At 43.7% G+C, this 25542-nt stretch overlaps 1 protein-coding gene across 3 annotated transcripts in view; it reads left to right on the top strand.

Annotated features, from left to right (window-relative positions):
• LOC148522943 (membrane-spanning 4-domains subfamily A member 4A-like) overlaps window positions 1-25542 on the top strand; it is a 107159-nt gene that overhangs the window by 45775 nt on the left and 35842 nt on the right. For all 3 annotated transcript variants that reach the window (XM_088473584.1, XM_088473582.1, XM_088473583.1), the window contains exon 2: window positions 24417-24672. In XM_088473584.1, coding sequence (XP_088329710.1) covers window positions 24418-24672 — 255 coding nt within the window. In that variant the 5' untranslated portion in view covers window position 24417. The remainder of the gene's footprint in view (window positions 1-24416; window positions 24673-25542) is intronic.

Genomic DNA, 25542 nt, shown 5'->3' with positions numbered 1-25542 from the left:
GAATCAACTTACCTGACATCTCCAAGCATGCAGTGCAGTCCAGGTTGCAGCCTCACTGCTAGCTAAGCTCAGCCACGACTCGCCGAAATCACCAGCACAATTACTGATGTTGCAGCCCGGCGGAGGTAGATGGAGTCACAGTACATGTGTCTTAATAGTAGGGGTGAGCGGGTTCGGATTTCTGAAATCCGAACCCCCCCGTGCCCCCCCGATCCGAGGCAGATCCGAGTCAGGCTCGACTTTTCCCGCCTGACTCGGATCTGAAATCGAGGCAAAACGTCATCATCCGGCCTTCCGGGTCTCGCGGGTTTTGGATCCTATATAAGGTACCCGCGTCAGCGCCATTTTCTCACTCGGCTGTGGACAGTGAAGAGGGAGGGTGGGAGTTAGGGCTGGCTGGGCTGTGTAGTGTAGTGTAGTGCAGAGTAGTGTTGTGCTGTGCTGTGCTGCAGTTGTCCATAGGGGCTGTGTCCACTACTTCAAAGTCCATAGGGGCTGGCTGTGTTGTGCTGTGCTGCTGTTGTTAATAGGGGCTGTGTCCACTACTTCAAAGTCCATAGGGGCTGGCTGGACTGTGTTCTGCAGTCAGTTCTCCATAGGGGCTGTGTCCACTCCAAAGTCCTGTGCAGTGTCCCAGTCCTAAAGGGGTGCTGTAGTGTTGTCCAGGGGGTGCTCTGTCCAGCAGGGGTGCTCCCCCCAAGTGCTAAAAAAATAATATTTTTTCTGTGTTTGTGAATTGTGTGCGCAGTAGCCGCACGTGCATCAACAAAGTAGTGCCAAGCGTGCGCCTGTGTCATAAGTAAAGGGCCGGCTGGCTTGACCATTAAAGGGTGCTGTAACCCCTAAAGTACACTCCAGTCCAAATGCAAAAAAAATATTTTCTGTGTTTGTGAATTGTGTGCGCAGTAGCCGCACGTGCATCAACAAAGTAGTGCCAAGCGTGCGCCTGTGTCATAAGTAAAGGGCCGGCTGGCTTGACCATTAAAGGGTGCTGTAACCCCCAAAGTACACTCCAATCCAAACCAAAAAAAATAATATTTTCTGTGTTTGTGAATCGTGTGCGCAGTAGCCGCACGTGCATCAACAAAGTAGTGCCAAGCGTGCGCCTGTGTCATAAGTAAAGGGCCGGCTGGCTTGACCGTTAAAGGGTGCTGTAACCCTGAAAGTACACTCCAAACCAAATAACAAAATATTTTTCCTGTGTTTGTGAATTGTGTGCGCAGTAGCCGCACGTGCATCAACAAAGGAGCAGCGCCAAGCGTGCGCCTGTGTCCCATAAGTAAAGAGCCGGCTGGCTCATTTCTTAAAGGGTGCTGTAACCCACAAAGTGCACAACTCTCCAGCAAAAATAAAAAAATATTTTCTGTGTTTAGCCGCACGTATATATCAAATCGATATAACATAAATGGAGGACCAAACTTTCTCCAATAAAAATAAAATAGAGAAAGATCAAGAACCACTTCCTCCTAGTGCTGAAGCTGCTGCCACTAGTCATGACATCGACGATAACATGCCATCAACGTCGCCTGCCAAGGCCGATGCCCAATGTCATAGTAGAGGGCACATACAATCCCAAATGACAAAGTTCAGGAAAATGACCTTGAAAAAAACATTTAAATCATCTGAAGAGAAACGTAAACTTGCCAATATGCCATTTACGACACGGAGTGGCAAGGAACGGCTAAGGTCGATCCCTAGTATGTTCATGACTAGTGGTTCAGCTTCACATGACGATGGAAGCCCTCCTCCCACTTAAAAAAATCAAAAGAGTTAAGCTGGCAAAAGCACAGCGAAGAACTGTGCTTTCTAAGAAGATATCACAAATCCCCAAGGAGAGTCCAAGTGTGGTGGTGGTTGCGATGCCTGACCTTCCCAGCACTGGATGGGAAGAGGTGGCTCTTTCCACCATTTGCACACCCCCTGCAAGTGCTGAAAGGAGCACCCACAGTCCACTTGCTGATATGCAAATTGAAGATGTCACTGTTGAAGTACAACAGGATGAGGATACTGGTGTAGCTGGCGCTGAGGAGGAAGTTGGCGAGGAGGATTCTGATGGTGATGTGGTTTGTTTAAATCAGGCTCCAGGGGAGACAGTTGTTGTCCGTGGGATGAAAAAGACCATCACGGTCATGCCTGGGCAGAAGACCAAACATTCCACCTCTTTGGTCTGGCAATATTTCTATCCAAATCCGGACAACAACTGTCTTGCCATATGTACCATATGTAAAGGTGGAATAAGTAGGGGTAGGGATGTTAACCACCTAGGAACATCCTCCCTTATACGGCACCTGCAGCGTGTTCATAATAAGTTGCTGTCAAGTTCAGAAACTTTGGCTAAGACCGTAAGCAGTCCAGGGACACCTAAATCCCGTTGTCCTGTTGTATCCAAGCGCCTGCAAACCACACCGTCAACTCCCTCCTCGTCAATTTCCTCCTTAGTCAGGATCGGAAGTAGTCCTGCAGGTCATGTCACTGGCATGACTGACTCTCCTATCCGGGATTCCTCCGGAGGATCCTGCATTGCTATGCCTCCTGCTGCCGCTGCTGCTGTTGCTGCTGCTGGGAGTCGTTCATCATCCCAGAGAGGAAGTAGGAACACCACTACTTTTACTAAACAATTAACCCTCCAACAGTCCTTTGCGAGGAGGATGAAGTACGACAGCAGTCATCCTGAAGCAAAACGTATAACTGAGGCCTTTACTGCTATGTTGGTGTTAGACGTGCGTCCGGTATACGCCATTAGTGCAGTGGGATTTAGACAATTGATGGAGGTAGTGTGTCCCCGGTTCCAAATCCCGTCTAGATTCCACTTCACTAGGCAGGCGATACCGAGGCTGTACAGAAACGTTAGAAAAAGTGTCCTCAGTGTCCTGAAAAATGCTGTTGTACCCAATGTCCACTTAACCACGGACATGTGGACAAGTGGAACAGGGCAGACTAAGGACTATATGACTGTGACAGCCCACTGGGTAGATGAATCACCTTACACAGCAACAGCAGCAGCGTCACCAGTAGCAGCATCTCAGAAATGCCAGATCGTTCCAAGGCAGGCTACGCTGTGTATCACTGGTTTCAGTAAGAGGCACACTGCCGACAACCTCTTAGAGAAACTCAGGGAAATCATCGCCCAGTGGCTTACCCCACTTAGACTCTCCTGGGGATTTGTGATATCTGATAACGCCACCAATATTGTGCGGGCATTACATCTGGGGAAATTCCAGCACGTCCCATGGTTTGCTCACACAATAAACTTGGTGGTGCAGAATTTTCTGAAAAGCGACAGGGGCATGCAGGAGACGCTTTGGGTGGCCCGAAAAATTTCGGGCCACTTTCGCCATTCAGCGACTGCGTGCCGAAGACTGGAGCGCCAGCAAACACTCTTGAACCTGCCCCGAAATCAGCTGAAGCTAGATGTTGTGACGCGGTGGAACTCAACCCTCTATATGCTTCAGAGGATGGAGGAGCAGCAAAAGGCCATACAAGCCTATACATCCACCTATGACATAGGCAAAGGAGGGGGTATGCACCTGACTCAAGCGCAGTGGAGAATGATTTCCATGTTGTGCAAGGTTCTCCAGCCCTTCGAACTTGCCACACGTGAAGTCAGTTCAGACACTGCCAGCTTGAGTCAGGTCATTCCCCTCATCAGGCTTTTGCAGAAGCAGCTGGAGAAAGTGAAGGAGGAGCTAAGATGGAGCGATTCCGCTCGGCATGTGGGACTTGTGGATGAAGCCCTTCATTCGCTTTGCCAGGATTCCAGGGTGGTCAATCTGTTGAAATCAGACCACTACATTTTGGCCACCGTGCTCGATCCTTGATTTAATGCCTATGTAGTGTCTCTCTTTCCGGCCGACACAAGCCTGCAGAGGTGCAAAGACCTGCTGGTGAACACACTGTCAGCTGAAGTGGAACGTGACACGTCAACAGCTCCTTCTTCATTTTCTCCCGCAACTGGGGCTGCCAGGAAAAAACTTAGGTATCCTAAGCAACCCGCTGGCGGTGATGCAGGGCAGGCAGGACCAAGTTTGGACATCTGGTCCGGACTGAAGGACCTGGCAACAATTTATGACATGTCTACTGTCACTGCATATGATACTGTCACCATTGACAGAATGGTGGAGGATTACATCGGTGACAGCATCCAAGTAGGCATGTCAGACAGTCCATACCTGTACTGGCAGGAAAAAGAGGCAATTTGGAGGCCCCTGTACAAACTGGCTCTATTTTACCTGAGTTGCCCCCCCTCCAGTGTGTACTCCGAAAGAGTGTTTAGTGCAGCCGGGAACCTTGTCAGCAAAAGGCGTAGGAGGTTGCTTCCACAAAATGTGGAGAAGATGATGTTCATCAAAATGAATTATCAACTCTTCCAGGGATACCAGCCTCCAGAACGTACAGAGGGACCTGTGGTTGTGGATTCCAGCGGGGACGAATTAATACTCTGTGAGGATGAGGATGTACACAACACTGAAGAGGGTGAGGAATCGCTGGATGAGCACGACATCTTGCCTCCGTAGAGCCAGTTTGTGCAGGGACAGATTAATTGCCAGCTTGTTTTGTGGGGGCCCAAACGAACCAATCATTTCAGCCACAGTCGTGTGGCAGACCCTGGTGCTGAAATGATTGGTTTGTTAAATTGTTCATGTCCTGTTTATACAACATAAGGGTGGGAGGGAGGGCCCAAGGACAATTCCATCTTGCACCTCTTTTTTTTCTTTGCATTATGTACTGTTTGGGGCCTAGTTTTTCAAACTGCCATCCTGTCTGCCACTGCAGTGTCACGCCTAGATGGGTCACGTGTTTGTGCCGCCCACTCGTATCTCTTAGCATAGTCATCCAGCTACCTCGGTGCAACCTTTTGGATATAAAAACACTATTGTGAGGTGTTCAGAATAGACTGGAAATGAGTGGAAATTAAGGTTATTGAGGTTAATAATAGCATAGGAGCAGAAAAACCAACACATTCTGTGATTTTAGCTGTTTTTATGCTTTTTTAAAAAAAATACAGATCCAAAACACAAAACCCAGAACCCAAAACACCGAAGGGTGGTTTTGGCAAAACCAATCCAGATCCAAAACACGAAGAAAGATCCAGATCCAAAACCAAAACACAAAACACGAAAAGTGGCCGGTGCACACCCCTACTTAATAGAGACGCTTGGTACTGCCAACTCAAAAAACTTAAAACAAAATAAAACATAAAATAAAAGCTTAGGACTGCTCTAAGCAGTCCTCCTGTTACAAAGGTGCACCTGAGTCCTGCCGCACCAAACAACAAACTGAGGGCCTGATTCAGAGCCGGACGCTATTTGCGCTCACTCGTTCAGAAAAAGGGTCCGGATATTTAAATAGAGCGCTCGCTCTTTGCGGTCTGTTGACGCCTCTATGTCTGAACGAGCGAAAGAAACATGTGCTCGCTATTTTGTAAAGACGCCACCTGGCCGAACGCATCATACGTCATCTCCGCTATTTATTAGATTAATCGAGTACATCGAAAGGAGTATGAACTGCTCGCTATTCTTGTGGTAGCATTTTCCTACCGCAATCATGCGAGTTCAGGCTAAAAGACAACCAAGTGACGAGGTCGATGACGCTGCTTTGTTAATTATGCACACCCTTAAAACGCCCGTTTTGACTGTTTGGCACGCCTGCGTTCGGATCTCCACTTCCCGTTTTCAAGCACCTTCCCCTGTTACCACCCACAAACGCCTCATTCTGTCACTCAAATTAGCAGGCACTCGCTATTTTGCGAGCACACGATTTCCGACCGCACTGACTGGTTGGCACATGCGCATTACAACCCATATGCATGCGCAGATGTGCGAACATCGCTCGGAGCGAACGAGCGGCCGCTTACGAGTGGCTCTGAATCAGGCCCTGAAGTCCTATGGCTAGGGTCGGGTATATATGGAGGAGGACCCAGGGCATTCTGGGAGCCAAAGCTTTAACTGTTTGGTGCCTGTTCTTCCAACCATAATATCCACCCCCCCCCATGGTATCCTTTTTGATCCCTATGGACCCCAAAGAAGAAATATTGATTTAATTTCAGATGCCCAACTTAAACCTCCTATGCCCCTGAGCACTGGCTTTCGTAGATGATGTTAAAGGACTAGTATAGCCATGAGTTGTAACAGCAGCTACAGCACTATTACTTGGTTGCTGCTCCCGTTGTTCTTTCAATTGATCGTTGCGATACATTCAGACACACTGAACAAATAACTAAGGTGGTGGCCCTTGACCTACTGAACTACTGTTAGTTTTCTTAAACACTGTATCACGGCCTGAAGTTTTTGAACACACACCAAAAAAGTTGTTTATTTTTATAAAACCAACAACTGCGAGGCACTGCACAGATAATATTAAGGCAGTGGCCCTTGACCTACTGACCATTAGTGTTATTAAACACTGTATCATGGCCTGAGGTTTTTTGAACACACATAAAAATTTTTGGCTTTTTTTATATTTTTTTGCACACTGCTGTGAATTACTTATTGTAATGATGGGCAACAGTGTGCACTAATAAGGGTTAATGTTGCACTATGGGCAGTGACAGATAATTAACAGTGTGCAGTTGTACACCAATGGTTAAAGCTCAGGGCTAGCACCAGTGGCACTGACAACAAATAGTAGTACACTAGTGTAAGTAGCATTATATTAATTTGAATTATATATATTGCTGCACTATTAAAATAAAAAACAATGTTTTGCTAACTGCCTACATCAAGAACTAGCTCACCAGTCCTCACTCCTCCTAACATCCAAGTCCAAGACGTCTTACGGTCCTGCGTAAAATGGCGTCCTAATCACTGTGGGGGGACATATCGAATACAAAACACGGGACATCCGATGCCAGGAAGATGACATTTTACCTCATTTTTTTATTCCGTAACTGGCGGGGAGAACTGTGTCCCGGCTTGTATCCACTCGGATTGGGTCATTTCAGGTGGGTTCGGTTCCTGGAAACCAAACCTGCTCATCTCTTAATTTTTTAAACTATATAAAAGATTATATTCCATATATTTCTTACTGGGCTTCACAGTCCTGCAAGAAGAGCAGCCAGCAGCAGGGGGAGGGCATTTCTAAGAATCTCCCATGACTCACTGCTGGCTGGGGGAGGGAGAAAGCAGCTGCTGCATTGCCGTTAGTAAGCCCAGGCGGGTGGGTGATCTTACCAGATTCACCCATCACAATCGCCCCCCTGCCCTTCACCAGCAGTGACTGTGGCCAGGACAGAGAGGGGAAGCCGCAGCTTCCCTGATCCCCCTGAGTTCAAAATGTAGGAATAATGTACTCACGCCAGGCAAGTGGTTAACTTAATTTCTCTATCTAGACAATACAAACACCTTCCTTCTATATGCTTTGAGCTGTCATAAACTATTTGTGCCTGCACCCATAGCATATACTGTAGGGAAATGCCCTGTTCAATATAAGGATGTTAGAACAGGCATTCCAAAAATGTTTTGCCAATTATGACCTTGTAATCTTCAGTGACTATCCCAGGTTCAAAATGTTTGTACGTCATTTAGTCTGTGTGTCAGATGGAATGCCCTCTTTCTTCTCGGTCTTATTCTATGGATATTAAAAGTTAATGTTTAAACAAAATAGGTATATAAAATACAAATATAGAATGACATTTAGTAAATACATAATAAGGAAGAATCTATGGTATCACAAGTTACTACTGTCAGTGTTGTTTGCTTGTATGTTAAACTTAAAGCATTTTCTTTTTCCATTTTTTTTATTTGTGACCAGAAAAAAAGATCCAAGGCCATTAGGTATGGAGATTTGTGGAGTTAACTATTGATGGTATTTGGAAAAGTTTGTTATTTTGGCCTTTTGTATTATTTTACAGTTTGAAAGAGTTAAGGTGCCTACACACTTGGCGATATTTTACACGATTTGCCTGATTCCGATGCATCGTGATGACAAATCATGTAAAATATGCCCATATCTTGAGTGTCCACTCACGATGCCGATGCGCGTCCCCGCAGGCCGTACATCGCATTTTCATATCTGCCGTGCTGTAGGGCAGATTTGACAATCTCGTACACGATGTGGTGCAGATTGTGAGTACTTTTTACTCACGATTTATCGATGTCCCGTAACTTGACTAACAGATCCCTGTAGACGCTCAATCATCATCTTGTGCAGCATCGTGATTTGAAGGAGAAGGACGCGGATTCCGACTGCTGGGATCTCATACCCAACTCGTTTTATATAGTAGGAGTATGGAGAGTGTGCAGTTGTGTGTTTGTGTTGAGGGCGGAAAAGCATTACCAAAAGAGGATACAGTACATGTGACACATAAGGTAGTTGCAGACTCTTTAACTAACATATGGCTTGTGTTACAACCCAAGAGGAGACACTTGGTGTGCGGGAGATACACCTGTATGCTTTCAGACCTCTGCATGTCTTGTGATCACTGGATAGTGCAGCTGGTGTGTGAATGCTTATGTTGCCTCTTAAATTTATTGAATTTTTAATTTCCAGTTTATTTTCAATAATTTGTTACTAATTTTATTGCCAAGCTTCACATATTTACTTTATTTAATTATGTATTAAATGAAGACAGTTGATTAGTAACACCGATCTGCATGGATAGTTGATTTTATGAAACTATTTTACTTTATGTATCAAGCTGTTTTTTTACATAAATATGCATATATTTTATGTATTGTTCCTATGTACTGATGGCACAATGCAAGAGATTTCCAGCAGAGTGCGAATTAGCACTTCAGATCACAGCCTCCATTATTATCAATGGGGACTACGATCTGACCTCTATGTACTAAACTCCAAAAAGCGACAGCTTTTCAGAATTTAGCCCCAAGAGTTTCCACCATCTTCAGATGGTGTAAACTACTGTAAGCCTATGGGTCTCCAGGAGTAGGAGAGAGAACTATGATCTCTCTCTCTTGCAGACTCCAGATTCTGACACTTTGTGAACTTCTGTGAAAGACTTCTACGATTTGCCGAGGATATCATTCGCAGGGACAATGGTTACCGCAACCGCTGTCCCTGCAAGTTTGTACATAGAGGGGATATTTTCATTAAAAATTAAAAGATCCCCGACGATATGGATAGATAATAATCGCGGCTGGTCTACGATTATTAGTACATAGACCCCCTTAAACTTTTCCTTTTTCATAAAATGCTTAACTATGTGAATGAGGTGACATCAAGCCTGCATTTATTACATCTGTCAGTTTTATGTATTTTAATGTGTTTATTACATTGTTGTACATGGAAATGTGCTTTCTTGTATAAAGAGCACCAGGAAGGTTTCCAATTGAAATTATGTGCCAAGAAGCAGTCTCAAGCAAATTTGAGGCTCATCACTATACAAGTACACTCCCTATATGTGCCTGTTTACTTCAATGACTTGCATTTCATCTCATCCCATATCTATTTGGTGCTTTGAGTCATAACTAGGCATTCTGTACTCAATCACCATGTCTGCACTCAGCAAAGATCTGCCCAATTATCTTAGCTTCTCACATCAGAAGAAGAAACATTGGCCCTCATTCAGACCCACACGCAAGCGGGCGCACGTACGTTAGGCGTACGTACAAAAATATTTAAATTCAATGGCTCGCTCGTATTTTCGTTCGCATCTAAAATTCCTCCCTAAACTCTGACGACCCCTCCTCTAACTAACGAGCGTACGAAATAGCGAGCGTACATCCCCGAAATGGCTTGAAAGGAACGCACGCACAAGTATAAACAGGAAGTGGCCTTGTCAGATGTCGATTACCTGCTCCTTTATTCTGCCTACCTCCATCAATCGTATCATGCCAATCAATGTATCAATTAGCTTAATTGTTTTTTTTTTTTCAACACAATGCAAGAAACTTTACTCTTGTCCGTGTTTGTGTTTACCCGCAGAATACGTACGGATGAAACATTCGCTTTTATTGTTCAAAAAACATGTGAACCACAATTAAACAATTGTTCTATTGCTGTGGATCCCCGCATATTTCCCTGGGTTCATTTCTTTATTTAAATTTGCTTACGCATGTCACAGCATCAAGCCTATCATAACTCTCCAGAGATTTCTGGCCCTGTCGAACACATGACTCATACACTAACCAATAAAATTGCTCCTGTTAATTTCCAAAATACATTAGCCAATCAGAAAACTTTTACACACTTTATCAAAAATGTTTTTTAAGAAAAACACCATTGCCATCATGAGAGCCTCCGCATTCACCAGGCGCGAGCTGCTGGTGCTTACGGAGGTCATGGATCGCCGGATCACCAGCCAACCTCAACCCATGACCAACCGGCAGAAGCGCTCCGCGTATGCGGAGGCACGGTCCCGCCTGCGGTCCTTCGGCTCACGCCGCAACATCGGGCAGCTGGAGCGCAGGTGGTCCGACCTGCAACGGCGAACGCCCCGCTTGCTGGCATGCTTTCGCATGCAGATCCTGGAAAGTAAGTGTTATGTATTGTGGTTTTAATGTTTGTGTTTGTGGGGCAAACTGCGTGTGCATGTTTTCCTGTCTGTCCTATTTCTTATTTGTACTCATATCTGCGTGTGCATGTTTTCCTGTCTGTCCTATTTATTATTTGTACTCATATCTGCGTGTGCATGTTTTCCTGTCTGTCCTATTTCTTATTTGTACTCATATCTGCGTGTGCATGTTTTCCTGTCTGTCCTATTTATTATTTGTACTCATATCTGCGTGTGCATGTTTTCCTGTCTGTCCTATTTATTATTTGTACTCATATCTGCGTGTGCATGTTTTCCTGTCTGTCCTATTTATTATTTGTACTCATATCTGCGTGTGCATGTTTTCCTGTCTGTCCTATTTATTATTTGTACTCATATCTGCGTGTGCATGTTTTCCTGTCTGTCCTATTTATTATTTGTACTCATATCTGCGTGTGCATGTTTTCCCTCTCTTTCTGATTTATTCATTCTACTCCTATTTGGCTTATTTTTGGGGTTTTTTTTTTTTTTTAGTTTTGGTCCCCGGATTTGTCCATAAACTAACCGCAATTTCGTTGACATATTTTAGGGGGACAGCCAAGACTCCGCCGTCACCGTCCGTCCAGACGGCGTTCCCGGACACTATCCCCAACCCCCAGCCAACACTCCACCCCAAATCTTTCCCCTATTCCCCACTCCTCCCCATCCTTCCCAGACCCTCTCCCGGAAATGTCGGGCCTCCTTCCCCTCCGTTCCACTTCCCCCTCTCCTCCACCCACCCCTCTTCCAATTACCCCCTCCCCGGAGTCCATCATAACTCCTCCCCATTCTTTGGGGAATGACGGATCCTCCGAGGAGGATCATGGAGGCATTTCCGGAGCTCCCGTTTTGGCTCCCGGTATGTTTTTATTTTGTTTTTTTTTAAAGCACAAACTGTTTGTATGTAATCATGTGTCGTGCCTTTCTTCGTGTTTTTGTGGCTTGACTTTTGGTGATTTTGCAGTTTGCCTTTACCTCTTCCTGGTGATATCAACCTACACATATCACACCTGTGGGAATTTGTACATAGGCCTTGTATGTTTGGCAGCCCCCCCTTTTTTTTTAATTTTTTTTTAGGTTTAGGAGTGATTTCGTTGTTTTTTTTTTTTTATAATGTGGAGTCCCTATTGTTGTATTAACCCACACACTTTTCTCACCCACAGAGGAACAGAGGCGTCGGCAAGAGGTGGCGGATTGTGTTGGCCAGATGCGCCAACATGTAATTGGCATTCTGGTGGCTCTCGACCGGCTGTCTGGCCTCCTTCGCCAGTAGTTTTTTTATTTTTGTTAACGTTTCCAAATAAATTTATTCAGACAAATATACGTTCTGGCTCATTTTTTACATCCAAAACCAAGATAGTTTAGCATGACATAAGTAGACTGTTCCTGCAAGGATTTCCCTTTTTTAAAAGTTAGATTGTGTTTTGTCTTTGTATGTCAAACAGACACAAGAAACACATAACAGTAACAATGTCATTTCCCTTTTTGGGTGTAGTGTCAATTACATATTTCTACATTTTACAGGTTCCTAGTTGGTGCGCAAGCTGCTTAGGCCAATCTTACAAATCCCAAGGTTGGGCCAGGCTTCCTTTTGGTGTGGGTTGGGAAGCTGAAAACATATTTCAGTTTAGCTCAACTGGCGTCAGTACTGGATTACCCCTTAGTCAAATGTAACTTGTGTTAACCTGGTTACACTTGCTGTTAACGTCCCAAAAAAGGAAGACCATTTCACTCTCCAAACATTTATTCACAACATAACAGAGAAAACAAAGTTGTCACTCCCAAAAAAAGAACACAGTGATAAATTCAAATACAACACATACCAAGAAATAATTAAATAAAAACTAAAAATCAAGAACTGGTTGACGAAGGACCATGGCAACATGATTCCACAAACATGGCGTTGCAATATGGGTTCCAGAATATATGCCCAAAAGGACCAGATCCAGGTTTGGTAAGGGTAGCAGGAAGTAGTGAGCGTTGGAGTGCCAAAGATTATGTGAACAAACAGAAGATGGTGAGAAAAAAAACACAAAATTAGATGTTCGCAAACAAACACAAACACATTAGGTATAAACACTGTAGTTTTGTTACAACTTACCTAAAAAATCTGGCCACCACTTCATCGCGTATGGCCCCCCCACATACTGACCTCCGACCAACCTCGGGGGGGCCATCCTCAGGTAAGGCATCCTCTGGCTGCATTGGGACACCACTCCTTATGGCAATGTTGTGAAATATCCCACACAGGACCACAATTTTAGACACCATATCCGGCACATACATGAGCTCGCCACCAGAGCGGTGGAGGCATCTGAATCGGCCTTTTAAAAGGCCGATACAGCGCTCCACCACTTGCCTGGTGGCTGTAAGTGCGGAATTATACGCACTTTGTGGCCCTGGTGTGGGAGCCAAATAAGGAGTGAGCAGCCAGGACATGCAAGGGTATCCACTGTCTCTCATGTGAAAAAAAATAGACAACATCAGGAACACTGTGTATCAAGCTTAACATTGTTATGTACTAAAGGTCTCCACTTACCCAGGAGCCACGCATCACCAGCTTGTAGGTTGGTTAATTTCTGCCATATCCCTGATTGCCGGATGACGAAGGAGTCATGAGCACTTCCTGGTAATTTAGCATTCAGGGACAGGATCTGGAGGGAGGCATCACATACCACCATTACATGCAGGGAGTGATAGTGTTTCCTGTTTCTAAATATTGCCTCCAGCCGTGCTGGAGGCTGAAGTGGTATGTGAGTACCATCCACAACCCCTATGGTGTGTGGGAAGCCAGCTATTTGGTAAAAATTGGCCTTGGCCACACTAAGGGCACCCATATCCAAAGGCATTTTAATAAAATGATGGAGGTGCTTGAAAAGTGCCTCCATCACTGCCCTCAGGATCCGGGAAAAGGAGGATTGGGAGATGCCCGCCACTATTCCCACCATTGTTTGAAACGATCCTGAAGCACAGAAATGTAACCCCGCCATAAATTGCGTCAGTGGTGGTATTGCTGTTGGACTGTCAATTTGCCGCTCAAGATCACTTTCTATTAATTAGAGAGTGTCTATGATGATTTTGGGAGGTAGACGGTAGCGTCTTAAAACCTCATCATCGGGCATTCCAAAAAGGGTGACACGTGTTCGAAATATCTGGGGCCTTGCATGCCTACGATGCCTACGCCTGGGACGAGTTTTAGGTTGGTCGTCTTCCGGGAGCAGGGCCAGAACAATTCGCCCCAGATCTACCTGAAATTCAAAGTTTACAATGTAAGGCTTTTGAGCCACCCCAAAAGTAACATAAAACAACTTAGCTTTATGATACCATCCATAGCTGCTTACATGCCGGGGTATTGTCATGATACGTATAAACTGTAAAAAAGCCAAAAATGAGACATCAAAAATTTAGAGGGTGATTTTATGTTTGTCAAATTGGTGCAAGCCAACACATAAAATAGGCGAAACACACATTTGGCCATCGATGAAAATGACATTGCACACCGTACGTCAAATAGGGGTCAAATGGACCCCAAAAATGGAAAAGGGAAAAGCAAAACTGGTTTACATGATGAATAAGCCTCGAAAAATGCGTTAATTAGTTCGCAAATGCAAGTCACTACACCAACAGTCAAAAATGCGTTAATTAGTTCGCAAATGCAAGAAAAATAATGGACTTACCAAACTCGAATATATAAGATTTACAACAAAAAGGTCTTTGGGTCCGAAAGCCAAAACAAACTAAAATAGATGAAATTAGTGTAAAAAAAAATATATAAAACCAAAAACCAGAAGTAGACACCAATTGGCCACAAATTAGACTGCACAAAACTTACCAAATCAGGAAACGATGGCAAAAAATAAACCAAAAAAATGCGAACGGAAAACCAAAACAACTGTAGCAAAACAAAAAAAAAACAAACTCCGCCAAATCCTCCAACCGCAAACAACCAAATCCAACCAACTTAACCGCCAACAATCCAACAACGCAACCTCGACTCCACACACACCAAGCCATAAATAGTGTTTATTTTCCCGCACAAATTAAGGATGAATCATAGGGACGCACAATCAATGATGCGGCCGCAAACTAAGGACGCATGTATAAATACGTCACGAAATCACATTTAATTTCTGGTTGATTTCATTCTGGAAGCAGAGACATGGCTTCAGACCAGGGAAACAATGGCCAAAAATCCGGCGGTAAGGCCTTCATGCATTTTGTCTCAATGATTCTTTTAAAACATAATATTGTGCAAGTAGTGAAGTGGCTAAATCTGCATATTTACCCAAATAGGTGAGGAGGATGACATGGAAGAGACTGCTGGCCCCAGTCAACCCGCCAAAGCTGCCAAAAAAAAAAGGCAGCCACATTTCACAAGCAAGGAGATGGAGGTTTTGATCCAGAAGTGCGTTGACATCCTGCCCCAGGCAGCCAGGAATATGAGCCAAAGCCAGAAGTGGAGAATGTGGGAGGAGGTCGCCGTTGCTGTCAATAGGGTGGGTGATTATGTCCGTCTAGCCCGGGATGTCAAACGGCGGTAAGTAAACACTTTCCCATCCTATAAACAAACCCCATTGTAAAAAAAAGGATAATGGTTCCAATTTCATTCCACAGATGGGCAGACTTCAAATATCGTCTCAAGCAAAAACTTGCCGACAGGGCTAGGCATGCAAGGGGGACAGGTGGGGGTCCCACCCCTGTGTCATTGGAGTTGACAGACTTAGAAGAGCTGGCACAGGGGTGTGTGCAGGCTGTGGAGGTGTTTGGCGTGTCCAACATGGATACGGACATGCCAGACTTTGCGGCTCCTCATGTTGGCCAAGGTAAGTCTTGTGATGTCACCAACTCTGAAATGCTATTGTGCCAATATGTAGATTCTAATGTGAGTCTTTTCGCATTTTTCCTAACAGAGACAGAGGCGGATGAGTCTGCTCCAGAGGGGAGCCTTGGCCGCAGAATTTCTGCTGGCTCTGCAGGGGAGGAACCAGTACATCCGGCTGAGGACCCTGCAGAAGCCAGTCCAGGGCGTGCCCCCTCGCAGGCAGTGGGCCTCCTCACAGAACTCAATTTTAAATCGGATTTCCATACGGAGATTCTGCAGAGGATGGACGCCAGTCTGATACGGGTGGCTGAGGCCCTGGAGCAAAATGCTGCGGCCAACGTGACCATTGCTCAGGCCCTGGCGGAAAATACCAGGGCCAACATCCGCATCGCCGATGCCCTGGAGCAGCTCGTTCGCCAGCACATGGTGGAGCCGACCTCCCTTCCTGCCGGAACATCCGGATCCTCCACCTCTGGCACAACATCAGCCAATCCTCCAAATGTGCCTAGCCCTGTGCCTAGTCCAGAGGCCACAACATCTGCCTCTGGACAGGCCAGCCCGATGGCATCCCGGACCCAGTCTGGCGCCCACCCTCACCCAGCCAAACGGGCGAGAAAACGGTGACAGCAATGGCGACTTTTCCCACACTCCTTCTGTGCTTGGCTCATATTCCTTTCTGGTCAAAACTTCCCTCTCCTTTCTTGTGAAATTTTTTAAAATTTGGTATTTACGTTTATGTTACCAGTTATGGCTTTTTTTTTTTTTTTAACAAATATCTTTGCCACAAAAAAAAGGCAACAAAATATTAGGCCAATTTGTTTGTGTTTAAACAATAAATTTAAAACAAAAAACTGACATTGTATTGTGACATTATTGTACAAATGGGTTACATTTAATCCTGGCCCTAAAGGCAAAAACTGACCCTCTTAAAAAAAAAAAAAGGCCTCTTTAAGGAACGTTTAAAAAATCACATAGCGATGCAAATTCCACAGTAAACCAAAAAAAAGGGGAGCTAATTAAAACATGATGACATTATTGTTACAATAGGCCATAACCAACAAATTGTGGCCAAAATAAAACACCCAAAATGTACGCTAATTGATTGTGTAATCATGACATTAGCAGCTCTGATTTCCACCTGCGTATGCTTTTGTGCTATCCCAATAAACTGCTTTCCAAACACATACCAAGCCGGTTTTCAATCCAACACTAATTACTTTACTGACCAGCCGCGATTAATCGCAGCACCATCGTTGAGTCCCGGGACGGAGGAGAAGGCCATCGCCAATGTGGTCGAGTAATCCTGACCCTAAGCTGTGCGAGCATTTTGAAGGGAAAGCGGATGTTCCAGTGACGTATGAGACGGTCCGAACACATTTGACGTTCGCATCTGCTAATGTATGTACGCCCCAAAAACGCCTCGCCACGCCTGCGTTTTTTCATCTCCACCCCCGTCAACACCCAAAAACGCCCTGTTCTGTCAATCACATTTGACATGTCACTTCCTGTACGCTATTTTAGGAACGAGAGAAAAAAAAAACGCAATCTGCCGTACGCACATGCGCAGTGTAACACCGACGCATGCGCGGTTAGTCAACATCGGAACGCAACGAGCGTACTGTTGTTAACGTGCGGCTCTGAATGAGGGCCATTGTCCCCCAAATCCAGACATGTTCCCATAGCAAATGGTGCATATTGTACATGCATAAATAGTCACAGAGTATCACACAGAATGACACTCTTGCACTTTCAGAAATTGACGATAGTTATATTACCCAGAGCTTAAAGCCATTATCATCTTGTTGTGACACACATGGTGACTCTATTTTCATAGTAAAACATTGTGTTAAAAAGCAAGATAACAGGAATCATAAAAATATGAATATAGAGGTAAGATTTTATAGGCTTTTTAAATATAGAGCTTCTTATTGTCCCCATAGCATAACTTGAACATATATTTTCATTCATAAATCACATTCATACCTAAATTCCTATGACAGGCCAAGGCTAGCTCTTGCTAAAACATGCTGGTACTTGGAGAACTAGAATTGCCAGCATGCCCGCTTGTAGAGCACCTGTAAAAAAATGTAAGAAAATATCAATGTGCACAGTGTAAAAAAAAATGTTAATTAAATGAACACTCCACCATACACCATCATTCATAACCTTATTACACACTTATATCTATGGGGCAAGGGTCTTCTTCATTCCATTTTGGCATAACTAGAATCAGAGGTATCAAAACGTTTTTTAAATTGAGGGGATGGGTGAAAACATAATTTAGGCGCCCCTAAATCAGATCTCTGCCTGCCTTGTGAGTAGTCCTCAAGGAGTCCTGGGGGTGTAGCCAACTGGGACAAGGAGGCGGTACTATGGGGAGCTGGCACCATGGTGAGGAGGAGGCAGAGAGTCCCATGGACAGAGGCGGCAGCACCGCAATTGGGGGAGGAGTAGCCTAGACCGCAGCCAGCACCTTAATCATGTTAAAGGTGAGGTTGGCTGCCGGGACCACCAGGGAGTAGGAGGGGTCAGGTTGCATATTATACGACATTAAAAGGCTGCTGCAGTAGCAGTACTAATCCCTGAACTGCATGAAGGGTGTAATGTGCGGTCTTTCACCTAACTGCACATCTCTCATCCTGCACATTGGCGCCTCTCGCATGTGTGTGTGTGTGGGGGGGGGAGGGGGGAGCGCAAGCTGCATTCTGTTGCTTCTAACTGGAATCTTGGAAAAATAAACACATTTATTACATACTACTACTTTCAATAAGGTCCTGTCATGCATGACAGTCCCATGCATTGGAATGTCAGCTTATAGGTACTGTATAGTGTTAACGATTTGGGGTGCCAATCTGATTTTGTAATTTTTTACAAAAAAGCTGCAGGTGTGTCCTCTTGTATCTTTGCTGCTAATGCGGCAAATCATGCGACGTATGGCACAAGTCAGGCACTGACAAATGGTACACATGCTACATTCACACCTGTTTCCATAGTTTTGAATGGTGTGAATGCTGCCGCAGTCTGGCATACAATGGCACACGCATGCATGGCAGGATAGGTGTGCATGTTTGCTGTCAAGGCACCAAAATGGAAGAAGACACCAGTGATGTCCCTATCTTTAGATGCACCCGGTGCAGGCAGCGGAGCAGTGTGTATGGCGCAGCGGCATGCCGGGGAAAAGGGGACAGGACCTCATGATAATGGGGTGTGGCCTCATGTTTGAGGGTGGGTCCACACACCCGAATCCCAGTTTAAGTCTCTCAAGGGGGTCCGAGAGGTGCGGACTGCCGCCATGTACCACTGTACTTTTAGTGCCAGCTCCTTTACTGTGACAGGAGGCAAGTGATGCACGTAATTCTACAGTGCAGCACCTGGCTCCTGTCACTGAGGGGGAGTCTGCACTTTAGTATCACCCCTTGGCGCGTGACACCTGGGTGTGGCCCACACCCCCCTTGTGACGCCACTGGAGGACACATCTGTAAACAAGGCTGCAAGGGGAAGTTCAAGGTAGAAATGAGCTTGTATGCAGTCTCCGGGCAGGACCTCACCCTTTCTCTCATCAGCACATGTGCCGAGCAGACTGTATCCATGTACAAATCTCTGGTAAAATGGCGCCAGTGCCATTTGATTTTGTCAGTTCTCAGGCAGAAAAGATAGTATAATCTAATAGAGGAACTCAGGCACCTCCGTTCAGTATAGAGGATAAGAAAAGGAGACACATGGAGAAGTAATACATGAGGAGTAGAGCATTTGGTCCTGTTGATACAGTATATGTTTCCTATTTGGTGTAGAACCGGAGAGGTTAGTAATAGACAACAGGAGAATGTGTATCATGAATCTCAGGCTTCACAGTTATCTTTAACCAGAGTTATAGGTTTATTAAAGTATCCAGCAATAAAGCCATACTCACAGCATCAGGTAGTGGAGAATAGTGGCAATCGGGAGAGGACCATCCGGTCTTGCAGTAACAGCGGTAACTGGTACAAACAATGGGGTCATGCAGGAGCTATGTACTACACAGCTGTGTAATACTGTGGGATCAACGGGACACTTGTGCAGACTGAAAGCATCGGCCACTTGTGTCTGACATCGACACTGCATCCACCTCTGAATCTGGATCTCAGGGACCTCCACATACAGTGCTGGTCATTCTAAGGTGGATGTACATGCACCTGCATCTTTATGCTAATGCCACAGCCTATTCTGATCACACTAAGATGCCCATTTTCAGGCTCGCTAATCCATCCTGGTGTGTCATCAGCTGCACCATCAAAGCTTGCAGTAGCACTTAGGTAGGTGAAGTCTTATACAAAGATTATGTTTGGTCCCGCACCAGTAATAATAGTTACGGTGAAGTAAATAATTACTATCAGCTCATTGAATTTATGTGTGATGCTGACTCAGTTATTGAAAGAGATTCTCCTAGTTAATAATCCTATCAAGAATATTTCAAGGGAATTATATATGTCTGAATACTTCCTATTACTGAGGTGCTACCATATACTCTAATATTTACATCATCAAAAGTAACCAAAGGGAAGTAGAGTAATTATTATGGTGCACTTCATTCAGATCACACTGAGGGCCTGATTCAGAGCTGGACGCTCTGACCAGAGCGCTCGCTCTGAATCAGGGCCCTCCTACCTAAACTTGGAGCAGCCCCCTGGCCGCTCGCATAGCTGTGGGTGACCACCCACAGCTTATGCGAGCGTCCATGATGATGGTCGCGATGGTCAAGACCATCACGACCATCGGGCTTGCGACGAGACCCTGCGGTAGGGTCTCGGTGACCGCAAGCCCTGGAGTGATTTTGGCTCTATCAGAGCCAAAATCACTCCCACTGACATCACTAGTGATGTCAGTGGGGACGGACCAGACGGTAGGCGTTCCCATGGGAACGCCTCCATCTGTCAGCCACGCCCCGCCGCGCCCCCTTTGGTGCGAGACCCATAACGACGGCTACCCCGTCGTTAGTAGGTTCTCGCGCATGTGCACTAGGGCACCATCGACCCACTTGCGAGCGCTCAGCGCTCGCGAGCGGGTCTGAATCAGGCCCTGAGTGTTGAAATTACTGTTGAAAACTTCAATATTCTTTATTAATCTATAGTTAAAATTGTATCATTCAGGGTTATCAATTAGGTAAAATATTTGAAAAAAGTTAAAAATTAGATATAAGAAAATACTGTGCATAAAGAAAATGTTGGAAATGGTGTGTTTAAAACATATATTCAGTACCGCTGGTTAAATATATGTAGCAATTCCACTGGGGATAAAGCATGTATGTTTAATATGGACATTATAAGAGAATTGTGACTCATAAAATTAAACTCACATTTGATATGAACAAAGTGAAGATTACAACAAGATTAAACCCTAGCACAATATAACCTATGCCACCATATAAAAATTATGTATCCACATAAATTGTATTAAAAATGCAGCTCCCAGCTTTGGCAAAACTGTTATTACCAAAAAATATAAATATAATCAAGTACAGAAGTACCACCAAGGGAGCACAATTAATATATAATTTTATTAAAATAAAAATAAGAAACAAAAAATATAATAACATCAACAAATAATTGATTAATAAACTCCAGTTCAGCTGATTGTTAAAACAGGTAATAAAAAAGGCCAAGCATAAAAACAGACACTTGTGTCCTCATTTCCCCTTTAAAATAACATTGAGCGATCACACTGCCAAATTTACACAGTCACGGATGAGTGGTGTCGATATTTAGTAGGTTCACATGATGCAGGTAATTTTGTATCCATCGGAAATTAAGCATAAAAAGAGGGAGAGCGCTTAGCTGTATTTATTCCTTAGTCTTTAGCGCTATGCTTCAGTCTTTATGGACAGCTTGTTATTTAATGAAGGGAGGGAGTGTGGCGGGCCTCAAACTTAGAGGTCCCGGTGTTGTACTCGACCTCCTATTCTCTAAACCGTTGTTAGTCGCTACAACTTGTTAATTAATGTAGGGAGGGAGGACGGCAGGCCACATACCTAAAAGTCCCAGCGCATTGCTCAACCTCCTGTTTTCTTAGCCACTGCTAGCTGGAGTGAGGGGAGGGGTGAGTAATTCCGCTCTTACCCTCTACTCATAATCTGGCGTTCATATTTTTATTATTAAATTTATAACCGGATTATCTGAATGCTTAGAAAGACAGTCTAGAATAGAACACTTAGAAGGTATAATCAGTAGTCAAAAATATAAGGCACAATTACAACAGTTCAAGCTCAAAAGATGAACACAGTCTGCAGCAAAAACTAATGTAGTTATTACTTAATATTGTTCAACTCAATCGTTAAGGCCATTAGGGATCAATGTGGCTAGGGTGAAGATCCTATAAGCTTCCTGCTTACATAATTGAATGTATCTATCCCCTCCTCTAGGGGTACTGTTAATCACCTCAATACCCTGTAATTTTAAACTATCAATGCTACCTTCATGATTTTGGGCCATATGCCTCGAAGCACAGTGGTTCAAATTTCTCTTTAGTATGTTCCTCCTATGTTCTAAAAATCTAACATTTAAGCTTCTATTAGTTCTGCCTACATACTGTTTTCCACATTCGCAGCTTAAAAGATAAATGACATAGCTACACTGACAGTTTATAAAACTTTCAATGTTAAACTCCAACAAAGAGGAGTTTCCTGACAAAGAGGAAAAGTTCATACTCCTATGTTTAATAAATTTACTAGTGATACAGGCAGTCTTTCCGCATCTAAAACAGCCTATTGTTTTCTTCAACCAATTAGTATCTCCTTGTAAAAAAAATAGCTGTATTGGTCTTATTACTAAAAAAAACTTGGAGAGAGATGATTTTTTAAATTTCTAGCCTTCTGAAATATTATTGATGGTATTTCACCCAGACATGGAGAGAGAAATTTATCTAACACCAAAATTTCTAAATTCTTATTCTTATTATATCTTTAGCACATGTACTATATTTAGTGATGAAAGACAGGGCAAAAGTATCTCAATTTCTTTGATAATTAACTGATTGGTCAGTCATGGAGAGGAGGGAACTCCTTTCTCTCATGACTGCTTCTCTCAGGGCCTCATCTAAAAGGGTTTTCGGATACCCTTGATCCAAGATTGCTTGAGTAAGATCACTGGCCTGCTCCAAAAAAGTTGAATAATTAGTGCAATTTAATTTTAAACGTAGGCATTGACCTGTGGGTATGTTGTTCTTCCACTTCCGGTGGTGACAACTCCCATAATTTAAATAGTTGTTACAATCAACTTCCTTTCTAAAGATTTTAGTCCAAATTCGGTCATTCCTGATGGAGAGAGCAATGGCCAGGAAGGTAATGTGAGAAGAGTGATAACTATGTGTAAACTTAAGCCCGAATATGTTAGTGTTAAGATAAGTCATTAAAGAAGAAATAGTAGAAACTCCATCCCAAATAATAAATAGATCATCAATATACCGACCATACAGCACCAAGTTCACCTTATCTCAGGCCACTAGACTAGTAATGCTGACCATATGATTTGAGCTAAGTGATTCATCTTACAATTTCCCCGGCAGCTCCCTTGCAGTCCCGGTCACACGATTTGGTGCTTTTTTCACACAAGATCTGCATACTATTACGATAGATAATATGGGCTGCACATCTGGTCATACGATACAATTTAAGAGCGACGGGAGCGAGCATCGGATTGTATCCTACCTAAATGCTACACGATTTCCACACAATTCATTGCACGACGCGTCTAAAATCGTGAAATCAGCCTGAAATCGCGTTAGTATATGGCCAGCCTTTGTTTCTTCTCAATATCATATGCGGGATACAAAATAAATCTTGGCAACATTGTTAGCAAATGGCAACATTTGTTTTTATGATAGTAATCCAACAGCTGTAGGAATCATAGTAAACTGAGAATAAGCAGCATTAATAAAGTTATTGCAATTAAGTAAGTGACCTCAATTAAACTATTGCCAATAGGAGTGACAGCAGGATTTACATAGGCCAAATTAAATAATAGAATAAACTAAAAAAATACAGTATATTACCAAATGGTCAGAATGATCTGGACAAAATTGATACCAATGAATGGTTAATATGTATGTGAAATAAAATGACACAAATAAATAGAGACACAAAGTATGATAATTCAATCCATTGTATTCACTTTTCTTTTCTTATAGCACCTCTTATTCTAATCTACATATTCTCTATATGTTTTTTATATTTTGCTGGTTTTACCCCTTATGGTCCTGAGTAGGTAATTTTGGGTTATGATTTTTTAGATAAGATATTTAATAAAATTTAATTTTTATATTCCATACATACACTCACAAATGGGTTTGTAACATATTTGAGATCATTCTTAAAAGATAACACCTTCTCCTTGCCTTTCTATACATAGGATTACTTGTTGCATAATGGTAGCACCCCCACTATATATATTTATTGTGAAAGTTTATGATTATGGAGTTTCCATTTTTGAAAGTTCCAACTAATACATAAACACAATATCATGGGTTATATTTACTAAAGTGAGAGTTTTTAAAAATTGGAGATGTTTCCCATAGCAACCAATCAGATTCTAGCTATTATCTTCTAGAAGGTGCTAGTTTAATGTTAAGTAGAATCTGATTGGTTGCTATGGACAACATCTCTATTTCTAAAAACTCTCACGTTAGTAAATATACCCCATAGTGTACAGATGTATCCTTGCAGGGCCTTACCTAGATTGGTGAGACCCTTGCCATGGCACAGGGCACCGCAGGGCAGGGGGCGCTGTTTGGGCCTGTCAATGTTCATGTTTATTATCATTGTCACCAGTAGCTTCCTCTTCTTTTAACCCCAGCATCTCCTGGCCTCTCCTTTCTCTTCCCTGGCCCTTCCCCATGAGGCCATGGCCCTTTTTCAGGTGCACTATCTTATGTCCCTTTTTTTAAAATGTGGACGGGGGCGCCACTGCTCTTTCTGGCACAGGGCACAAAAAAGTCTAGTTACGGCTCTGTATCCTTGTACTTCACTTCTCTTTGAATCATCCTAATGGATCTGAAAAAATACTTAAATCCTTAATACTCATGAACATAACTTTGATGTTATTTTAATTGCTTGGTCATTTATTTTGCAAAGCTCTAATGTTTGTTTTCTCTCTCCAGCATGTATTCAGCTGATCAAGCTCCAACAAATATCTATGAGAGCCCAGATAATGTCAATATGAATTCATCAGCAAATGTACCTTACAAGAATGTCATCCAACCTCCCCCTGCGTACAATGTGTCTCCTGCTACACAGGTGTGGTATGGACCTCCTGTTGGTCCACAGCAGTTTCCTGTTACCATCGTACCACAAAATATAAATTCATCATCTAATTTTCACAGAACATTTCTGAAAGGCAAGCCAAAAGCTCTGGGGGTAAGTGCCTGCACAGGCAAATCAAACATTTGTTTATCTTACAGATTCATTCAGATTTTGTACTGGTGTAAAACTATCACACAAACATTTTCCGAAACAGCATATTGTGCGTTATGGGACAGATTCAGAGTTCGGAGCAAAGAAATATTAAAATAAAAGGCATTGCAACATGTTTCTTTCCAGGGGCAAGTTGCTCATTTATTTGCTATGCCCCAAACCTTGAATAAGACACTATGGCCCTGATTCAGAGCCGCTCGTAAGCGGCCGCTCGTTCGTTCTGACCGATGTTCGCACATCTGCGCATGCGTACGGATTGTAATACGCATGCGCGAACCAGTCAGTGCGGCCGCAAATCGTTTGTTCGCTATATAGCGAATGCCTGCTATTTTGAGTGACAGAAGGAGGCGTATGTGGGTGGTAACAGGGGAAGGTGCTTGAAAACGGGGGTGTGGAATTCGAACGCAGGCATGCTTAAAGGTCAAAACGGGCATTTTAAGGGAGTGCATAATTAATACAGCAGCGTCATTGACCACGTCACTTGGTTTTTTTTTACTCAGAACTGCTCGCAAAATAGTGGTTGAAAAAACCATCCACAAGAATAGCGAGCAGTTCATACGCTGTTCGATGTACTCGATTAATCTAATAAATAGCGGACATGACGTATGGTGCGAGCGGCAAGGGGCGTATTTTTCAAAATTACAACCGCAAGTTTTGCTCGCTCGTTCAGACTTAGAGGCGTGAACAGACCGCAATTAGTGAACGGTTCATTTGAATAGCCACCCCTTGTTTTAGAACGAAAGACCGCAAATAGCGAGCGGCTCTGAATGAGGGCCTATGTTTTTAAGCCATATCACTTCAGAATATCAGCCG

The sequence above is a fragment of the Taudactylus pleione genome, unplaced genomic scaffold (assembly GCF_031769625.1).
Source record: "Taudactylus pleione unplaced genomic scaffold, aTauple2 ptg000136l, whole genome shotgun sequence".
Taxonomy (NCBI): Eukaryota; Metazoa; Chordata; class Amphibia; order Anura; family Myobatrachidae; genus Taudactylus; species Taudactylus pleione.
The sequence above is the reverse complement of the archived record's forward strand: the minus strand, read 5'-3'. Positions and strand labels throughout refer to the sequence as shown.